Source organism: Perca fluviatilis, chromosome 4 (genome assembly GCF_010015445.1).
Source record: "Perca fluviatilis chromosome 4, GENO_Pfluv_1.0, whole genome shotgun sequence".
Classification (NCBI taxonomy): Eukaryota; Metazoa; Chordata; class Actinopteri; order Perciformes; family Percidae; genus Perca; species Perca fluviatilis.
In genome coordinates, this window is record NC_053115.1 from 29,312,272 (window position 1) to 29,333,321 (window position 21,050).

The window sequence follows — 21,050 nt, forward strand, 5'->3', positions numbered from 1 at the left end:
AAAACGACCCCTTGTCACCAGTTCCATTCGTCTTCTAGTTCAACCAAAGGGTAACAATTTTTTATTTACTTTTGGCAATTTTTAGGAGGCTTAAAAATTACTAAGTAATTCCCAAGAAAAACTAAATATTAGAAAAGAGTGTGAAAAATAAATGTAACTTAATATATATCATAAGTATGCTGCCTGTAGGTTCCACTTCCTGTCAATCATGCTGTGACCCTTCATGTTGATCCAGGGGCCCCTTGTGTGGGCCCCGACCCCCAGGCTGGAAACCACTAGCCTGACAAGCCAGACCCACATCAAGATGTTGGGTCTGGGAACTCACCATTGGCAGGGCTCAATGCGAGGGGCGGGATAAACGGTTGTCTTTCAAATTCCCAATGCACGCTACAACCAGGCAGAGCAACGAAGAAGGTAGCGGAGCTAGTTGATAGATTAAACTTTTGCCGTATCCGGGCGGCTAAACTCCGAACACATCTTCCTTATTTACGAATGACTTCAGTGCCATTCTTTGTTCTTTTCTCAAAGAAAAGCTTAACTCCAAGTCTTCCAGATTGGCCAAAGCCAATTCGAAAGACCGCTGTTCGCCAGCAGCCATAAGCCCGCACACCGACTCTATACACTATGTGATTGGCCCGGCCAGAGTTTGGTTTTTCCAGCTCGCAAGCCAACAGAGAGTTGCTAGACTGACCCTGGCTGCAAATTACATTTGCTGCCATTAGGGTGCGTCTAGATTTCTAGGCTATAGGGAACCACAGGTTTGTGGTAGCAACGCGTCCATGGCAGCCTGAACTGACCCGAACCCCCTCCCCTGCTGTACCCACAATCTGCTGCTCTACCAGAGCCAACATACTCCACGTCAACACAACACCACCTGATCAGGATCTGGATCAGCTGGCTCACAGGAAGATACTGCAGACCCTTAAGCACTTGGGAATCAAGAATAAAAAAAACTAATAAATAAAACTAAAATCGAAATTCAAACTACAACAAAAAAAATTAAAAATAAGAAGGTCTGGATAAGTTGGATGGAATAGGTACTGTAGTATCATCGCCTACAATCTCCTTTAAATATCAGTCACAGGACTTCTTCAACTGATAAAAAAAAAAATCTGTCTGATGTTTTTCTTCCTGACCTTCTGCAGAAGGAGCTCTCCAACCCTCTGCTCTCTGAAGACCAAACAATATCTGGGAGTTGTTGATTCCAGAGCGGTGACTGTCATTTTCCAGCAGTGACTCATATCTAGCTGCTCATTCATTCTCCATATAAAGACAATAAAAACAAAAAAGATGTCTCAGTTGACCCAGTTGCTCACAAAAAGGGAGCAGAGCAGGAGGGCTTCATCTTTAGACTTTTTAGTTTAGTGTTTTATTAAAACTGGGTGAGAACCAGATCTTAAAAACACCATTTGCGGTTTATTAAATCAGCAATTAATGAATAATCAGCAGCACTGATTATTCATTCTCTCTGTTAAAAGGAGGACTTTCTGAGCTGATCTCGTTACCACAGCACCTCGTTAACTTTAAATTCAGTAAAGAGTATTTATTTGCAGCGACTTCTTGTCTGGGTGCACAGGGGCGAGTCTGAATGCAAAACTAGTTTAAATCATGTGCTTCTTTTAATAAATCTGGGGCGTTTTTCAGTGATAACCTGGAAATCTGTGACTTCCTCTGCACGGCTGTGTAGGCAGCAACATGGCTGCTGTGGATCCTTGGTGGAATTGGGAGATGTGCAGTGGAACGTGAGCTGAATGTCAACAGGCCGCACCGCCAGGATTTCCCATGAAGGAGGACTCTGTAAGTCAGCATGAACATGTTTCTGCCTTTGTGTGCTTTAATAATGGCCTCCTATTTCTTCTCTGGTGATTCTGAACTGAACGACGAGTTCCCCTCCTCCTCTTTCTCGTGACTTCTCTCCATCTTTCTTCGCTTTTCTTTGGACTCTGTAATCCGGTAGAAATACCAGATACTGGTTTCTGCCATTTTCAGGTTGTGTGTGCTGTCAGAGTAGTATGCAGCCACGACGCACACAGAGCTACTAGTTTCCTCATCAATTATGACGTGCAACCCTAATTAGATGGGAAGCTTAAAAAGGTGGCTGAGCTGAGATGAGATGAAATGACGTGAAATTAAATCACGTGAGTTAAGACAAAGTGAGAGGAGGCGACGAGACGAGAAGTGATGTGTGATGGGGTGAATGAAATAAGGCCAAATGAGGTTAATTAAATGAGATGAGGCAGACGAGATGCATTGGTGCGAGAGATTTACAAATCAAAACTTAAAAAGCTACAGTAGTAACACAGTACTCTGCCATAGACCAGCGTACCTGAATATATCTCTGTGTACGAGCAGCAGTCTATCTGAGAGACCGTACGACTGAGCAACATGTCTGAGTACCTCAGTGGTTCAGAGCAAGGGCAGAAACGTGACGAGCCGACGCACAAACAAAGATTTTTAAAAAATACACCGGTTGTCAAAGTCATCATCAGCTATCTTTCATCACACTGTTGTTTATTCCAAAGTTTGGTTCGATTGTTTCAAAGCCAGTGATAAAATAAAGAAAAACAGAACCACGGAGCACCTTTTATTGGCCGTTTGATGGGTTTGAGTCCGTTTTTGGTTGTTTTTTGTTGTTTTTGTTTGTTTTTTTGTTTTTTGGGGGGTTTATTGTGATGGTGGCGACGGGTTTCATCTGGCGTCAGCTGGCCGGGTTGGATAACGTCCCCGTGGAGATGCAGATTAAAGCTCTGAGATGATGTTCCAGTAGCAGCGGAGCAGTCGGCTGCACACTCGCCTGTCACAGATGTTTATGACTTCACTGGTCCAAAAATCAGCCAACATGCAGCTTCCATCTTTCACCGCACGCAGCTTTCACTTCCATTCATTCTCCCCCTGAGAGATGAAACTACAGCAGCAGGGATTAATGTCCAGTCTTATTGTGCTGAATGTTTGATGTCCACAGTTTTCTCCATCTCTCTCCTCCATGTTGTCAGGACTGCTTCCTGTTTCCTTCCTCCATCATCTCCGCAGTTCATCCACCAGTTCCCTCTGTGCCGTAATCTCTTCTCTATCATCCTGCGGTGCTTTTTTTCATTTCACTACTGCCCCACAGCTGGACAAAAAGTCGCTGACACATACAGAAAGAAATGATACTAATGTCACGCCTATAAGCCGTATCTGACAAATGATACTAATGTCAAGGCTATAAGCTGGATCTGACAAATGATACTAATTTCACGCTTCTTCTGTATCCGACCAATTTCAAGTACCAAAACCAAGAGTATCAACTGTCAAGATGTGTTCAGAGTGCAAAGCAAATGTCAGATTCAGTGCAATTGCCCTTTTAAAATAAATGATGCGAGTTTGCCCGGGGTCCCACGTATTAAAACGTAAAATATGTAATTTTCTGCCGCAACTAACACTGAAGAAGGAAATGCATCCGTTCACGGGTAAGTTAATGTGTAAAAGTTGTACTCACGTTATGTTAAGTAACGTTCATTCATGTCATTCTAATGAAATAGCCACAGAGTTTCCATAGTTACTTACATAGTTACTTAGATTCGGTTTGTGGTGGTAGCTGACCAGTTAGCAAGCAAGCAAGCTAACATTAGCCAGCAGCTAAAACCACAATATCACTAGCACCGGGGGGTTTGGTGTGGTCTGTTCCCCCGATCTTCCGATGGATCAGCCAACTTTCTGTTAGCGTCGTTAGCACCAGGCGCAAAGGTGCCGGCCTTGGTGTGAAATCTTTGAATACGAAAAATGTGTCAAGGAATATTCCGTGTTTGTATTTTTATTCCCAGTGTGACAAGGCCTTTCGACTGGTACTATTATGATTTAACCCTTGTGTTGACTTTGGGTCAAATTGACCCGTTTTCAATTTTTGTTTTATATCAGAAAATATGGGACGCAGAAAAAAGTGCTAAAAATGTGTAGAAGAAAAATGTTACAATTTAAAACATTGGAAAAAGCAAAACCAAACGAATCGAAAATAAAGAACTAGAATAATTATCAACAGGAATCTGAGATTTCATGTAAACGTTTGCTACTGAACTTATTATCATCTGGCAATCAGGGCTGAACGTCCTTTTTATAAACCGTGTGTGTGACATGTGACCATGTGCACAGTTGCCGTGGTAACGCCTACAGAAGCCGTCCTCACAGCTTGTCCAACCTCTTAAAGAGCACAATATAACCAACAGAACAGATAGTCACTATGGTTATTATTAATATATATATATATATATATATATATATATATATATATATATATATATATATATATATATATATATATATATATATATATATATATATATACACACACACACACACACACACACACACACACACACACACACTGTATGTGACTGTCTAAAGTGTGTTCTGCAACAAACATCCAACAGAATTATTTCAGATAAGTGTTCTGCACGGTTTGTTAATATCACACGTCATATACTATCATTTTTGCTTTGGTCTCTCTGGAATAATAAGCTCTTTCACTCTGCTTAAACATGCATGAAGATATGTGGCGTGATAGCATGCAATGGTGCACACACACACACACACACACACACACACACACACACACACACACACACACACACACACACAAAAAAACTGTTCCTGGTGATTTTTGAAGACCCAGATTATTATTTAACAAAACCTACAGCTGTACTGAAGGTATTTCCAGAATCCTCAAAGACTCTTCTAGCCATCTGGTTGCCAAAATCTCCTGTCCTCTGCACCATAAAAAGATTCATTACCAGTTTCCCAGGTTGTGACTATATGTGTGCTAGTCCTTTTTTTGTAAAGCACAAGCCAAATATACAGTAATGCATTATTTTCCCTGAAAAGGTTTTCATTAAAATGAATGCTCAGCTATGTGACTTAAAAATGCCTTTAATACAGACACTAATCCTCTACTGCAGAATGACGCAACGAAAGAAATCCTCAGGCAAATAAAACCTTCTACCCAACAAATGTACATATATTTTACCTTTTTATTTCTCAGTACATATATTTTACCTTTGTATTTCTCAGCCCTGTGATTGACTGTGCCCTGCCTCTCTCCCCAATGTGAGCCCTGACCCTCAAGGACGAGCGTGTGGAACTAATGGATGGGTGGATGAATTTTTATTTCTCAGCTCTTTTCAGTTTTTTGCAAAGTCTGGAGAGAGAATTTCAGAGGGTGAGATCGACTACAGCAAACCGTTTATTTTAATTTACTATAAGAGATGAGACAGAGTGGAAAAAGAAAAGAAAGACACAAAGAGCGTTGCATGTCTTGGTGTCTTTCTCCCTCTTGCTGATCGCTAAGAGGAGTTTTCCACTTCAACTGGCAGAGACATGGATAACCTGAGGCTGTGTGTGTGTGTGTGTGTGTGTGTGTGTGTGTGTGTGTGTGTGTGTGTGTGTGTGTGTGTGTGTGTGTGTGTGTGTGTGTGTGTGTGTGTTACAGTAAAAGTAAGACTCGGGTCACGCAGCTCAAGCTGAATCTCAGATTGGTTGCTGACTTCTCACACCAAGGAGCTCGAAAGATCTGACATGCCAGCAGGCCGAGAAACCTTGGAACCTACTTATACTACTTCTGTGTGTGTGTGTGTGTGTGTGTGTGTGTGTGTGTGTGTGTGTGTGTGTGTGTGTGTGTGTGTGTTTTCAAATCAGCTGAATAATAAGAACTTCTGGTTTTGGAATCAATGGACACTGAACTATTATTCGATTAATTAAAGTGTCCCGTATTTGTCCAACCCGTTTCATCTGATTACATGTTCTCTGTAGCTCTAATCTAAGGGACAAATTTCAGCACAAAAATCTCTGCAACGTCCACACTGTTTGTGCTTTCGCTCTGCATACAACGGAACGTCAGTGACTGTTTGAATCCATTTTTATCTGCCAGTTTCAGCTCTCAGTCCGGGATGTTTGTCTGAAGATACAAGCTCCTTTACATGAAGGAATACAAGTGATAAAAGTGACCAAAATAAATCATCTCCTGTCAAAAAAAAAAAGGGAGGGGGGGGGGGGGGGGATTTTATCAACCGAAAGCAGTGTGACATTTTTTGGTGGGTGGTTGGGGGGGGTGGGTGTTTGAAGAAAAAGAAGAAGAGGAAAGAGGGAGTAAGGGGGGGGGGGGGGGGGGGGGGGGTGGGGGGGGGGTGTGGGGGTGTTTGTGTTTTTTTTTTTTTTTTTTTTTTTTTTTTTTTTTTTTTTTTTGTGTGTGTGGGTTGGGGGGGTGGGAGCAGGGGTTCTTTTTGCGGGAAAGTGAAAGCAGCTGAAGACGAAACATCTCATTATTCACAGCCAGAACATTGAGCTGATGCAGAAACACAGTTTTTATATATATATATATATATATATATATATATATATATATAGTGTGAAGTCGCTAATTGCTAACATTGTGCTTCTGTTGCTGAGCAGATCAGCTCAGCTAGCAGTCAACTGGCTATCAGACAGTAGAACATTATCTGTTCTGTTTGAGGATGTGAGAAACATGATTCATCTCAGCTTCAGCTCAGGACTGTGTTTACATGAACACAAAAAAAAAACAGATCTATGTGAGGAATCAGGTAAGGTGAGAAACTGTGTGATATTTGCTAGATAATCGCAGTGTGAAACTCCGGTTTCATGCAGGCATCACTTCTGTCACAGAAACACAGACACTAGCTCTTGATAATGCAGACAACAACACTGATAATCAAGTTATATCCTTAAGATTTTCATGTTTTCCTCCACCTTATAATACTATTTACCACCTTGTAATACATTTTCCAGCAAAATTCTGTAGTTACCTCTCCATATACTAGCTTTCGTCGCTAGTGGCAGAGTCCGCCTTTTCTGCACCACATTTAAATTACCGTAACATGCGAGATTACTATATATTCACCGTTTAAAAAGGTCCAGTTTGTAGGATTTAGTGCCATCTAGCGGTGAGGTTAAAGATTGCAACCAACTGAAACTTCTGTGTGTGCCAAGTGTGTAGGAGAACTATGGTGTCCCTATCTAGTGCTAGTGTTTGGTTTGTCCGTTCTGGGCTACTGTAGAAACATGGCAGTGCAACATGGCTGACCCGCTCCCTATGTAGATATCATAGACAGTATATAATGGACCAACAGCTCTGGACGGAGACCAGTGAAGGATATTAGAAGCACTTTTCCGGTGATGGCCAGCTTTACTGCGCAGCCTCCAACTGAGAGATACAGCATAAATGTGACATGAGCAACGTGTCTGAAAGTTGGAAGTCTTCTGGTAGTTGTGCCAAGAGAAATCTCAATCATTCCCAATCTTACAGAGACGGAGAGCGTAGGTATATGTAAGGAGTTAACATGGGCACAGGCTAATTATTGCTAATTAAAATGCTAGTTAACATTAGTAATTAATCCTAAACAGCTCATGTAAGTCGAAACTGCCTGCAAGCTTATCCTGTACTATACGGTAATTCCTCTACTATGTGACACAATCGTTAGCCTATTTTTACAAAAACGTCTGCTACGGAGCCATAACATGAGATACAAGATAATGGAGCCTTTTATACATTGTTGTGTTTCTTTAGAACAAAACAATGGACAAATAGTCTTTAAACGCTTCAGATGTAAAGTTATTCACTGTCAAGTGGTGCCAAAATGAATGCTAGTCAGTGGAATGCTAACGGGAGGTGATGGCCATGTACAGTGCCCTCCACAATTATTGGCACCCCTGTTTAAGATGGGGTCATGGACTTCTAAAAATTCTCCTTTTTTTTTTAAACAACATAGAACTCAAATGCAAAAAAAGAGAAAAATCCAACCTTTTATTTAAGTACATTACTTCAGTGGTAAAAAAAAAAAAATCACACATTTAGAAAAAAAAAACTTGAAATCATGTGTCCCACAATTATTGCCACCCCTGATGTTAATACTTTGTACAACCCCCTTTTGCCAACAAGACAGCACTTAATCTCCTTCTATAACATTTCACAAGATTGGAGACCACAGAGAGAGGGATCTTTGACCATTCTTCTTTGCACAATCTTTCTAGATCATCCAGAGTCCTGGGTCCTCTCTCATGCATTCTCCTCTTTAGCTCACCCCACAGGTTTTCAATTGGGTTGAGGTCTGGGGACTGAAATGGCCATGGGAGGACCTTGAGTTTGTGACTGCTGAACCATTTTTGTGTAGATTTTGCCCCATGTTTAGGATCATTATCCTGCTGAAAGACCCAGTGACGACCCATCTTCAGCTTTCTGGCAGAGGCCATCAGGTTTTTATTTAAAATGTCTTGGTAGTTCAAAGCATTCATAATGCCATGCACCCTAACAAGGTTCCCAGGGCCTTTGGAAGAGAAACAGCCCCAAAGCATCACAGATCCTCCACCATACTTCACGGTGGTGAAGGTGCTTTTCGGCATACTCATCTTTTGTTTTACGCCAGACCCACTTAGAGTGTTTGTTGCCAAAAAGCTCAATCTTAGTCTCATCTGACCAAAGCACACGATCCCAGTTGAAGTCCCAGTGCCGCTTAGCAAACTCCAGACGTTTGCTAAGTGAGTGTTAGTGAGAAAAGGCTTTTTCCTTGCATGCCTCCCAAACAGCTTGTTGGCATGTAGAGAGCGTCTGATGGTTTTTTTTGAGACTTCGTGACCCCAAGATGCCACTCTTTGACGCAATTCTGTGACAGTGAGCTTAGGACTTTCTTTTACTTCTCTTACCATCCTCCTCACTGTGCGTTGTGGCAAGATAAACTTGGGACCTCTTCCAGCCTTGTTTGTCACTGTTCCAGTTGTTTTAAACTTCTTAATGATTCCTCTGACTGTAGATACGGGCAAGTTAAGGCGAGTGGCTATTTTCTTGTAGCCATTGCCTGACTTACGAAGGTCGACACACATCTGCCTTACTTGAATTGTGTGTTCTCTTGTCTTTGCCATGTTGACAAATGGGTAAGAGAATTAGGACTCTGTGTCACGTCATATTTATACCCCAGGGAAACAGGAAGTCATGAATTACTATTTAAAAGTTCCTACATACCCTGACCAACTTTAGCAACTACAGAAAAATATATTTAAAAAAAAAATCTATTAAATTTTTCAGCGGAATTGTTAGGGGTGCCAATAATTGTGGGACAGATGATTTCAAGTTTTCTTTTTCTAAACCACCAAAGTAATGTACTTAAATAAAAGGTTGGATTTTTCTCTTTTTTTGCATTTGAGTTATATTTTGTTTAAAAAAAAAAGGAGAATTTTTAGAAGTCCATGACCCCATCTTAAACAGGGGTGCCAATAATTGTGGAGGGCACTGTATCAACAAAATGGAGCCATAGGAGGTTCGAGTTCTGAATCGAAGCTTACCCCCTTGGTAGATATAAACGGCTCATTCTAAGGTAATGAAAACCCAATGATTCCTATTGTCAGGTGATTATGCAGTAATGAAAACATAGCTATTAATATTATATTCCATTTTTGCCAATAGATTGCCCTAAATCCTAAACACTAGACCTTGAAGGCTAATGACTGCTAATGCAAACGCACCATTTCTTGCCGATTTCTTGCTGATGTTGCTTTAAAAGTCTTAGACGGGCTAACCATGGGGTGGCTTTTATTGTGGAGCAGCCAAAAGAAATGCAATGCATTCACACCAGGGTAAAAAACTCCTTGTACAGTGCTGTCCACAGCATGAAATTAGGCCAATTAAAAGGCCAACTATTTACTTCCTTTTTTTTTTTTTTAATACCACAACATGAGGCGATGAATCCTCTCATCCCCTAGTTTGTTTGGCTGCACTGAAAACACTCACACCAGTTTCCTCTGTTGCATTTCTGACACAGTAGCTGCTCAAGTTGTGTTTGCTGCCCCGAGTGGTCAATATATGTGTGATTTCCAACAGAACTCTGGGGCCTGTAGTAAAACCACAGACTGTAAAAATAATAGACATAGCATCGGTGATGTGATGTTTGTGGACTGACATTTTGAAGCTAGCAGTTTGCATTTTGGCTGTCGCCATCTTGGAATTTGGAGCCAGAAGTGGCCATATTTGGACAAGTGGGCAGAGCTGGGGAGAATGACGCGGCTCAACCAGTGTCGTGTATGGTTTCAATGGCGCTGCGCTAAGCTAAACTCGCAGATTTTCAACCAACCAACGCAAGTCCTCCAGCAGAGTTTTCCAGCGGGTAAACATGGACCTCGGGTACTGGCGCCCTTCATCTGCATGCACGGCAGTACACAGAGCTGGTTGAAAATTGGCAGACTTTCCCTTAAGTCTTCAGCTAACGCTAACGCTAGCTAGCTAGCTAGCTAGCTGTGTTTGACAAGGTGCAACTGAACACTGAACAAGACATTTGTAGGCAACCAAAATGTCTCTATTAACTTTCATTAAGTAAAACCACACAGTGAAAGAGTCAAAGTTAAAGACGAAAACATGGACAACACCCAAAAACAAGTCCACGCTGAAAAGTTTGCCTGGATTGAAACAGGACAGATTCTCATCCAGTATCACTCTTGTTAACTTTAACAGTCAATCATTGTGGCGTGTTGCCCTCAATCTTACATTAAGGTTTCCCCCCTTTTTTCTATTCCCTCCCTCCCTCTCTACAGTGAAAATATAATTACAGTTTCTTCATTAAAGTGAGTAATTTTCTTGCGTAGAGGACACGACTACAGCTGTCCTCTGATTACTAAATGGAACACAGCAATGATCTATGGAGCCATTAGGGGAACGGGCTGGAACTAATTTCAATCCTGGAATGGACCGATGTCTACACACACACACACACACACACACACACACACACACACACACACACACACACACACACACGGATCAAAAGATAAGAGAGGGGGAGCAAAATAACAAACAGCAGCATGTCGGCCATTTTCTGCCCTCACATGAAGCTCTGACTGAAATCCAAACTGATCTTCTATCGCTCCTAAATAAGGAGTGCTTTCATCTTTTACCAGAAATATTTTCTGTTTGTTTGTATGAATTAATTTAATGGCTCACACATTGTCACCTCCTGATATGTGCGTTAGCGGTACCAAAATTGGAATTAATATTATGTTGCTCTGTACAACAATGCAGCAAAACAAAATCCATTAGGGGTCTCCAGGGCAAGAACTAATTGCTGTTGGGTTTTTGTTAGGGAGTTAAACTGGATTTGTATTAAAGGCAAGACAGGGTCACAAGATTAGTAAAAAGTGCAGAAAGTGCAGCCCAGTTGAGTAGTGCACACAATGAACTTGGGGCTTTTGAGGGTCCCAGCAGGGCAGTTGCCTTCTTTGATGGTTGGTAAATCAACCTTGACCAACCAACCCGGATTTGACTGGGTGAGATTCAAATCAGTGGCACGCCAACTGATGATTCAACCCATTGACTTTAATACTGATTCATATCTTGATTAAATTAAGTATGAAATAAAACAGTGATTCCCAAAGCCTAAGGCGCAGACACTTACAAGGCCCAGAATCATTTGCTAAAGACCCAAGAACAATAGGATTCGGTGAAAAGAAAAAAGATACAAGGCTTTATTAGGCTATGTGTGACATAATAACTTTGAACTGTTACACTCATACACTCACTCACAACAGGACACTGCTCATGTACTGTATTAATTTAGGAAAAATCATAAGTCAGTCATCACCCACTTAATATAAAGTAAAATATTAAGGCCCTATTTTAATGATCTAAGCTCACGGCGTGAAGCGCATGGCGCAGGTGCGTTTAGGGCGCGTCCAAATCCACTTTTGTTAGTTTGACGGCAGAAAAAAAGGGTCCGTGCGGCGGGCGCATGGTTCAAAAGGGTTGTAGCCTACTTAGTGTCTTCATTAATTCATAGGTGTGTTTTGGGTGTAACAATAAACCGATCAGTGTCATCTCCCATTCCCATTAAAAGCCAGGCGGGTTTGTACCTTGGCGCATTGCTATTATTAGGGCTGTGCTCGATTGACGAAATTCTTAGTCGACTAACACTCATTCAATTGTATCGACTAATCGACTAGTTGATTTAATAGACAGATCTGTAAATCTGAGTTTCTCCGCAAACAGTCATGCAAAAGCACCACTTTAATTCTTGTGTTTACCAGAGATGTGCTCGTACGTTTCTTGGAAATAAGTCATTCAGCATGAAAAAAGCATAAAACATGACTAATCGACTAAAGAAATCTTAGTTGACTAAGACCAAAACGACCGATTAGTCGACTAAGAGGGAGCAGCCCTAGCTATTATCATGGCGGCTTTGCACTGTAATATTTTTATTTGTAATCTTTTGCATGTCTGTGTGCTGCTGCGCTTCCTGTCTGTGTGTCTGTGTGTGTGTGTATAACAAGCATAGTGTGCGCGTGCTGCGCATAAGCCTAGGCGCATTTTACCAATTTGCTGTTAAAATAACAACGAAATTGACTTTAGACCAGGTTTTTGTTGGTCAATGGCGCAATCACTTCCCGCTGCCAAGAATTCACCTGAAGACACCTCCCTGTAAGACCAGCACGCCCATGGGCGCACAGATGGCCGTAGGTGCATTTACTATTTAAACGACGTGGGCGCTGGACGGGAAATTGACGACTGCGTCGGTCTTAAACTAGCAAAGACGCTTGCATCGGCCTTTGCGCTGCGCCGGGTGCAAGATAGGACCCTAAGAGTTTAACAGAGCTTTGATTGTAGATAAAAGGCCTACTGTGTGAGCTTTCCTGGTGATATACTGCATTTTTGAATCTTTAAAAAAAAAAAAAAAAAAAAAAAAGGAAATGAACATGTTTATTCAGTCTGGTTTGGTGTGTTTGATGTGTCTCACCTTCTATAGGTGATGTTTTCAGGCGGCGGCAGATGCCCTGCACGTCTCCGTGCGCGTCCTGTATCTTGTTGACGGCCTCGGCGCTCCGCAGCTCCATCAGCTCCCTCAGTTCCATCACGGTCACCCCAAAGTCTCCGTCATGGTTGCCCTCTGCCACCGAATTCCCCGGAGGGTGGTCTGCCGTGTTGTTGGCCATGTTGGTCGTCTTCACAGCAGTGTTGTGGTGGTGTCGTCGTAGTTTTTGTTCCTCTGAGTGTCTTTCTTAAAACTGATCTAAATGTCAGACTGGGTCCTCAGTTCACAGGACTCGTGGGTAGTGTAGTTCTCACAGGAGTCAGGCGGAGGAGATGAGCGCTGAGGTTAACTCCTGACCCGGACGTGCATGCTCCTCTTGGGTTACCATAGAAACAGGGTAGTAAACATGATCTTGTTGCTGCAGAGGAAACAGAAACAGAAACAGGATGATTTTATAAAGCAGATCCAGACAGGAAGCAGTCTGAACATCATCATCAGCAGACCGATCAGTTCAGGCTTAGACTTTGTTTGATTCTTACTAATTAATAGCACAGAGCCTAATTGGGCCAATTAGAGGAGAGTTTCTCATCTCAGATTATTAAAAGAGTCCAATGAATCACAGAGGTCGTTAGATATAAACTGATTATCAGTTTGCGCTGCTCTTTTGAGACGTACGATTGGTTAGTAAATAGAGTATCTGCTCTCCCTGAACCGTCAGCTCCAAGGTTATGACTGACGTGGAAAGAACAGTATTTCATCCTTCGCAACAGGAAAATAAAACAATCACTCTCACCAAAGGTATTAAAATAAACAATTGAGTACAGTAACAAGGAAGCTGGGTTACTATGTCCTGCTGATGAACACAATGCAGCTCTGAGAGCCAATCAACATCAAGCAGAGGATGATACACCAATAAAAGGGCGAACTTGACCGGGTGCAGTGAGTGTGTGTGTGTGTGTGGCATTCCAGTCCATCGCCACAGATTATGTAAGTGCACATCAAAGGCTGTCCTCCATTTTTCCCCGCTTAGTGTTCCGTCATGGACACACACACACACACACACACAAATAGTTACACAAATAAGAAACTACACAATTTGGGCCATAGTTTAATGCTCTGCTGCAGAGAGGTTAGGGCTAAAGACAGTGGACAGTTCAGCCTCATCTCTACTGTATGTGCTACTGAAACAGTCATGTTATCACACACACACACACACACACACACACACACACACACACACACACACACACACACACACACACACACACACACACACACACACACACACTTCTGCAGTTGGTGCTGGAGTCAGGGTTCTCCTGAGTGATTGTTTGTGGTACTAGTGACAGACTCTAGGTCAGTGGTTCTCAAACTGGGGGAGCACAGAGCTATTTCAAGAGCATGAAAAGTGGAAGACACTGAATACGTAACATGGCTGGTTAAAGTAACGGCTTTTTGTTATTCAGACGTGACAGGATATTTAAGGACAGAGCCAAAGGCTTGTATATTCGGCACTTGGTCCACAGAGGGAGAGACATCACTGCAGTATCGCTGAGATGAAAAGTTTAATGATATGAAGTAGGAAGATGGCGTTTTAAACTTACACTCAGTGGCTGCATTACAAGGTACACTTGTACAACCTAATCCAGTCTAATACTACAGCCCTGCCATACCTATCCACAACTATCCTTACGAAACTTATAATGTTCAATCGTAGGGGATTTTTCTTTGGCAGAAGGCTTTTAAAACTAGGATACCCATGAGCCAAAATCCACCTTAGGAGTCGAAGTTGACTTCTCTCCTTTGGTTTTTACATCCACAGGCTTGTACATTCTTTTTTTAAATCAAAAGTACCAGATATTTTCTAAAACAGTCGGACAACCAGGAACATTTTTTTTTGTCCAAGAGCTTCAACTGTCAGTCACCTAACAACGCCTAAGGAGAAAAATCAATGGGACATTTACTTCTGGAACCGGGTGAGCCTGAAATCGCTTCTCCCACTTCTTAAAACGCTACACTTATATACAAACATATATGTACTACTTTACACTCCCTGCTTGTATCCCTTAAAATGCAGAAACTAGAACTAAAAAACAAAACAAAACAGACCAAACTAAGGCTCAGTATGTTCTATCAACTTCTTATATATTCATTATTCATTCATTCACAGTTTTTTAATGTGTTCCACAACATGTGGCCAACAACTCAAACAATTTAAAAGTATATACACATTTTTTTTTTTTTTATAAAACCTGTCCTGCAATGTGTAAATGCACATTTATTGCATTTCTGAGTAGCCTAATTTATTCAGCGGGGGGTACTGAATGAGACGTCGCCCAGGGCACCAAAACATCCGGGACCGTCACTGTGAACACCACAGGCTTCTGTTGGTTTGTTCCACTGTATCCGTTCGTACCTCAGAGCCTCTGTTGTGTCTGTGAGACGGTTCTGCGTACGTCCCTCAGGGACTAATCCCTGCAACTAAATCAGGAACTGGAGTCAGGACTCATTAACTCTTCATTAAATAGACTCAATAAACAAGCTATAAACTCGGGGAGTGAACATCGCATTTAGCACATTCATGTTTGTGTTTCCAGTGAAAATCAAGTCAATTAGACCGATGCAGGGAATGAATAAGTGTCCGCACCACAACACAACAGCAGAGTTGTTTTTCTTTATTTGGCCTACTGTTGTTTCCTTTGCAAGTTCTTAAAAAGGTTTCTGGAAATTTGAAAAAATTGCCATGAGAAGCCAAATTTCTAATTTGTCCCTCTAACCTCCTCCGTTATTTTCCGTTTCAAACTGTGTCTTTTAGATTATTTTATGTCCCTCATATCAGGTTTCATAAGTATCAGTGTGTGTGTGTGTGTGTGTGTGTGTGTGTGTGTGTGTGTGTGTGTGTGTGTGTGTGTGTGTGTGTGTGTGTGTGTACCAGGAAAACAAATGCCCTCCCTCTGCGTTCACTAATTATCCACCTGCTGTTCATTGACCAGAAGTCGAGTCATTATTACAATGAGACAACAGAGAAATAAAATAAACTGCCCACAGACCTCACCACATTAGTGTCTGCTGTACATTATTACACATAAAGTTGGGGATGTCATTGTGATGGAAAGTGTTAATTACAGATAATGAGATTGCTTAATTATGCAGGCACTAAGAAGAGGGAGTGTACACATCTTTCATTAAAACAGACCAAACAGGTACATAATTCTACATGAATAATTCATATTCACATTAAAGCAACAGAACCGGTTAGCTTATCGTTAACGGAAATACTGATAATTAAACACAGAGCTTAAAAGGTCCCATGACATGGTGCTCTTTGGATGTTTTTATAGTTAGTGGGCCCCTAATACTGTATCTGAAGTCTCTTTCCCGAAATTCAGCCTTGGTGCAGAATTACAGCCACTAGAGCCAGTCCCACAATGAGCTTTCCTTAGGATGTGCCATTTCTGTGTCTGTAGCTATTGAGGAGGAGAGAGGGGGGGGGCAAGGTGGAGGGGGTGTGGCCTTGACCAACTGCCACTTTGCTCGTTTGAAAGCCATGATGTCTCTCGCTCCCTCATGGGTGGGCCAAATTCTCTGGGCGGGCAAAGCAGAGAAAGAGGAGGTAACCTTGCTCCTTATGACCTCATAAAGGAGGAGATTCCAGATCAGCCCATCTGAGCTTTCATTTTCTCAAAGGCAGAGCAGGATACCCAGGGCTCGGTTTACACCTATCGCCATTTCTAGCCACTGGGGGACCATAGGCAGGCTGGGGGGAACGCATATTAATGTTAAAAAACCTCATAAAGTGAAATTTTCATGCTATGGGACCTTTAACATCCATTTTATCTCATGTCATATGGCGGTAAATACAGCAGTTTTCTAGCTGCTCTTCTAACTTTGATTTGTTTTCCCGACTTTGGATGAAATCCCACTGTTCCACTATATAAACTCAGAGTGGATATGTTTTCCTCTGTGGGGGCTCACGGGCGCACAGACTTTAAAAAAAAAAAAGTGGTCCAAAAAATGTTTGCATTTCAGAACCTTAGGAAATGGACAGCGGCCGACACGAACACACATGCCTATTTACTTGATAATACAAATAAGCTCTCGGCAGTGGTGGTGGATGTCGATGCACTTGCATCATTAGGTTTTGCTTTTTTAAAAACAAATTTGTCCATTTTAGTCTCACTCTGATTACCTAATGCTCATGCACACACTGTATAGTGGGGGGATGAGGGGGGATAGGATATGGAGCAGGGGACTGACTGCGACATAACCAATCACACTATGACAGATGCTCCACTTAGCACCAACTGTAATGTTTAATTTTAAATGAATTTAGCCTACTGGCAGTCTGGCACACGTGGGTGCTCAGTATTTTCCGTGGGTGCTCGAGCTCCGGAGCACCCACGATATCGGCGCCTATGAATACTACCTATCACAATGGTATTGACATAAAGGGACTATTCGAGTACTTGTAAAGAATACACTGGTTTATGGTCAGTGGTGGAATATAACTAAGTACTGTACTTACTACAATTTTTAAATACTTGTACTTGAGTATTTGCATTTTATGCTACTTTATACTTCTACTCCACAACATTTTGGAAGCACACATTGTACTTCTGCAGTTAGCGCTAACACTAAAGGCAAGGCATCTTTATTTATAGAGCCCATCTCAAACGCAGAGGCAATTTCAAAGTGTTTTACATAGGCAAAGAAACTATTAGGACAGACGGACATTCAAAAACAGTAAGCAATAAAAAGTAAAATCAATTAGGACGAAATAAAAAACAATCTGAGATTTAAAACACGTGATGAAATAAATAAAATACAAGTAAAATAGACCAGAAATACAGTTACAGTGCAGTGATGAGTTGCAGTAGCTGGTGGACCTACTGAAGCGCAGCTAGTTTATGGGTGCTGAGTCGTAACGTTAAGTGAGAGAAGGCGTGCATTTTACATGACTGACAATGACATGACATTACATCCTTCCTCACTGGTCAGCATTAAACTCTGGCTGTGCTACTTGTTAGTAATGCGGAGATGGTGTGGAGACGGCTGAGTGGTGCTGGTGGCTTGTGAGAGCCCGACTGTGCTGCGGCCCATCGCTATTATGTTTTAATGTTGCGCATTGTAAGGATTAATGCCTAGCAGAAAACACTTAATACAAAGTCTTGAGTCAGAGGGGATTGGATCATAAACTCTGCACATTAAAAATCAATTCATGAACTTTACCTGATGAAGCGAGTACTAGTGTGCAGAATGTGCCAGCTCTTAAATATGTAGAATCACATCGATTTCAAGAGAATTAGATCTTTAACTGCATTTTTAAACTAACTTCCAAAAGTTTGAAACCTGAAACAACCAACCTGCTTTAGTTTATAGAGTCTTTGGTGGTAGTTCATTTGCAGAGTCCAAAATAACTTCACTTTACAGTTCACAGTTCAGTTGGTCAGGTTCCATTAAATCCAAGGTGACAGTGGAGGTGGTGTTTGTACTAATAGTAGTATTTCATCGTTGTGATAATACCATTTACGGTGATAATTTGGCCACAATGATGGTAGCACGAACATGTGTTTCCTACTGTGAGCTTGTTTTTATGTAGCAGTCTGTGTTCTGTTTTACTGCTGGAAGGTTACCTTGAGTGACGTTAAATAAAATAAATAAATAAAAACATTAAAAAAAGATTTTTTATAAAAAAATGAAGTTGGGAGACTTCTGAAAGACATAGCGTGCGCACACACAAACACACACACACACACACACACACACACACACACACACACACACACACACACACACACACACACACACACACACACACACACACACACACACACACACACACACACACACACACACACACACACACACACACACACACACACACACGGTTTGCTAACTACACCACCACACCCACTTCAGCCCAAAAGTCAACATTCTTATCTTGAGACCTAACGACACACCTGCTGACACACACAGATTTACACATGTGTATGCACACACTCACCTTTTCTCTTGCCCGTCATGTGACTCAGTGTTTATGGGGCCTGTATGTATTGATTAACACACACACACACACCATTAGCTCTGCCACACAGTTACTTAGTAAGTAAGTAAAGTTTATTTATATAGCACAGAAAGGGTCACAAAGTCCTTCACAGGCCAAATAAGTTAATACATTAACACCCAACAACAACCAACCCAATAGAAATCACAAAAGGCAAGGAACTTAAAAATACATAGTCACGCAATTAACAATGTGGCTAGTCGAACGCCTGACTACAAAGATGCTTTTTAAAAATATAAATGGAGGCCGCCACTCTCAAATCATGGACGGCTCTGTATGTAATTACAAGAATCTGGAACTAAATCCTGACTTTAAAAAGGTAGGGTAATGTGACATGTGACCTTGTCAAGAGCAGCAGCATTTTGGACCAACTGTAAGCAATCTACAGATGATTTGCTGAGGCAAGTTAAAATATAATTACAAATCCAAACGCGAAGAAACAGAAAGGCATGTATAATAATTTCTAACTCGCCGTAGGATACAAAATGCCTGAGTTTTGCAACGTTTCTGAGGTGGTAAAAACAAGTGTGGGTCAAGGACTTGACATGCTTGTCAAGGTTCATATAGCCTGATCAAAAGTAACCACAAGATTTCTCAGGCTGTAACGCACATTGGAGCTAAGTGAGCTAATACTGCTAGCCACCTTAGAAGCAATGCTGTCCGCAGCAACAACCAGAGCCTCCGTTTTGCCAGCATTTAGCTGAGGAAAGTTACTGGCCATCCAGACAGATAGTCCTGTTAAACATTGAAATTATCAATCTGGTCAGGTTTAAAAGAAAAATACCTAGCACTTTGCTTGACACGTAGAATTAGATGTTAATATAAAGTGTGTTTGAGAGGCTTGATTGGGTCCAGTCAAATGTCTGAGGGGACTACTTTATATGCTTGAATCATGCTTTTATGTTGTAGAAAATCCGCTTTACAAATATATGCTATTTTTTTTTATTAAGGGTGTGTTTTGTACAACCATTATACAAGCTGTACAATGTTGCTGTTCAACCAGAATAAGAACTGAAAGGGCAGAAAGACAAAGATCCCTCTGAGCAACAGTTGAATAAGAAGAGAAGAATTCAGCAGTCATTGGTGAAAGAAACTGGAAGCTTAGCATCCAAATGTGTGCACATTTAAATCAGGAGCAGGTTTAGGTTTCAGTGTCAACAGGAATTAACAGGTGTGTTGCTCTAGCAAAGATATTCATCCAACTACACAATGGAAAGAGAAGGTTAGCACTGTTGGAACTGGAACAGGGAATATCAGCTGAACATACTGTACTATGGACTGACAAATCACAGTTCAAACACTGAGTAGACTACAGAGGGCTCTCTGCTTTAATATCAACACTCTTTCATTATAAATCCAAGCTAGCAAGACATTTGTATTTAAACATTACTTCATGTATTTGGTTCACTTTAAAACGTCTCGGTCATGATCCAGCTAAATGACAATCAGCCTGCTCTTTTGCAGGTTTGGGCTAAAATGTTAGGTGGCATTTTTGCACATTTCCCCCGTAACTCTAAACTAGCTACATGAATACTACTAATGCTGAAACATATTTATATCTGCACATGTATGCAGGTATATAAAACAAGCTCATGCCTATTCTTAAAAAGGCTTGTCGGGTAAGTTAAATTTATCGTTTGACCCCTAAATGTTATCATTGGATGTTATGGGTTACAGTTCACTCATGCAGCGACTTCCTGTTTACATACGGCAGCCGATTGCTTTTGATTGGACGGTGCTATAGAAGTGTCAGAGCAACCGATTTACGCATTACTTGTAGTCGTGAACGAGTTGAGACATTTCTGAAATTTTCATGTTGCAACCTGATTTGAATAAATCCCCAGCTTGAAACCAACTGGCCAAGAACGGAGGAAAAGCGTAAACACAGAATGTAATTCTGTTCAACTCTGAGGTTCATCGGTGAGTTGGGACGACACAGCAGACTGACTTCGTGCCACGGGATGAACACGTTTCACTTTTTTTTTTCCCCACAAAAGGTCACAGAAAGAAAGCCTTAATGAGAGACTGTATTGAGCTATAGAAGCCAGACAGGAAGTGATGTCAGGACTTCAGCTGTCTCTATATATAGATGGAGCATATATGCAGCCATAGGGCAACCAGAGTTTCAGTGTGCGTTTTAGTGCCTCAGAGACAGTGTGTCTGTTCTTCGTCCATTTTATCTGTTGGTTATTGACTCCAGATGAAATTATGATGCA

The 21,050-nt window shown here is 41.5% G+C and overlaps 1 protein-coding gene across 6 annotated transcripts in view; it reads right to left on the minus strand.

The window, feature by feature from the left end:
• LOC120558148 (plasma membrane calcium-transporting ATPase 1-like) overlaps positions 1–21,050 on the minus strand; it is a 106,527-nt gene that overhangs the window by 47,963 nt on the left and 37,514 nt on the right. For all 6 annotated transcript variants that reach the window (XM_039799065.1, XM_039799062.1, XM_039799068.1 and 3 more), the window contains exon 2: positions 12,756–13,188. In XM_039799065.1, the coding sequence (XP_039654999.1) occupies positions 12,756–12,951 (196 nt within the window). In that variant the 5' untranslated portion in view covers positions 12,952–13,188. The remainder of the gene's footprint in view (positions 1–12,755; positions 13,189–21,050) is intronic.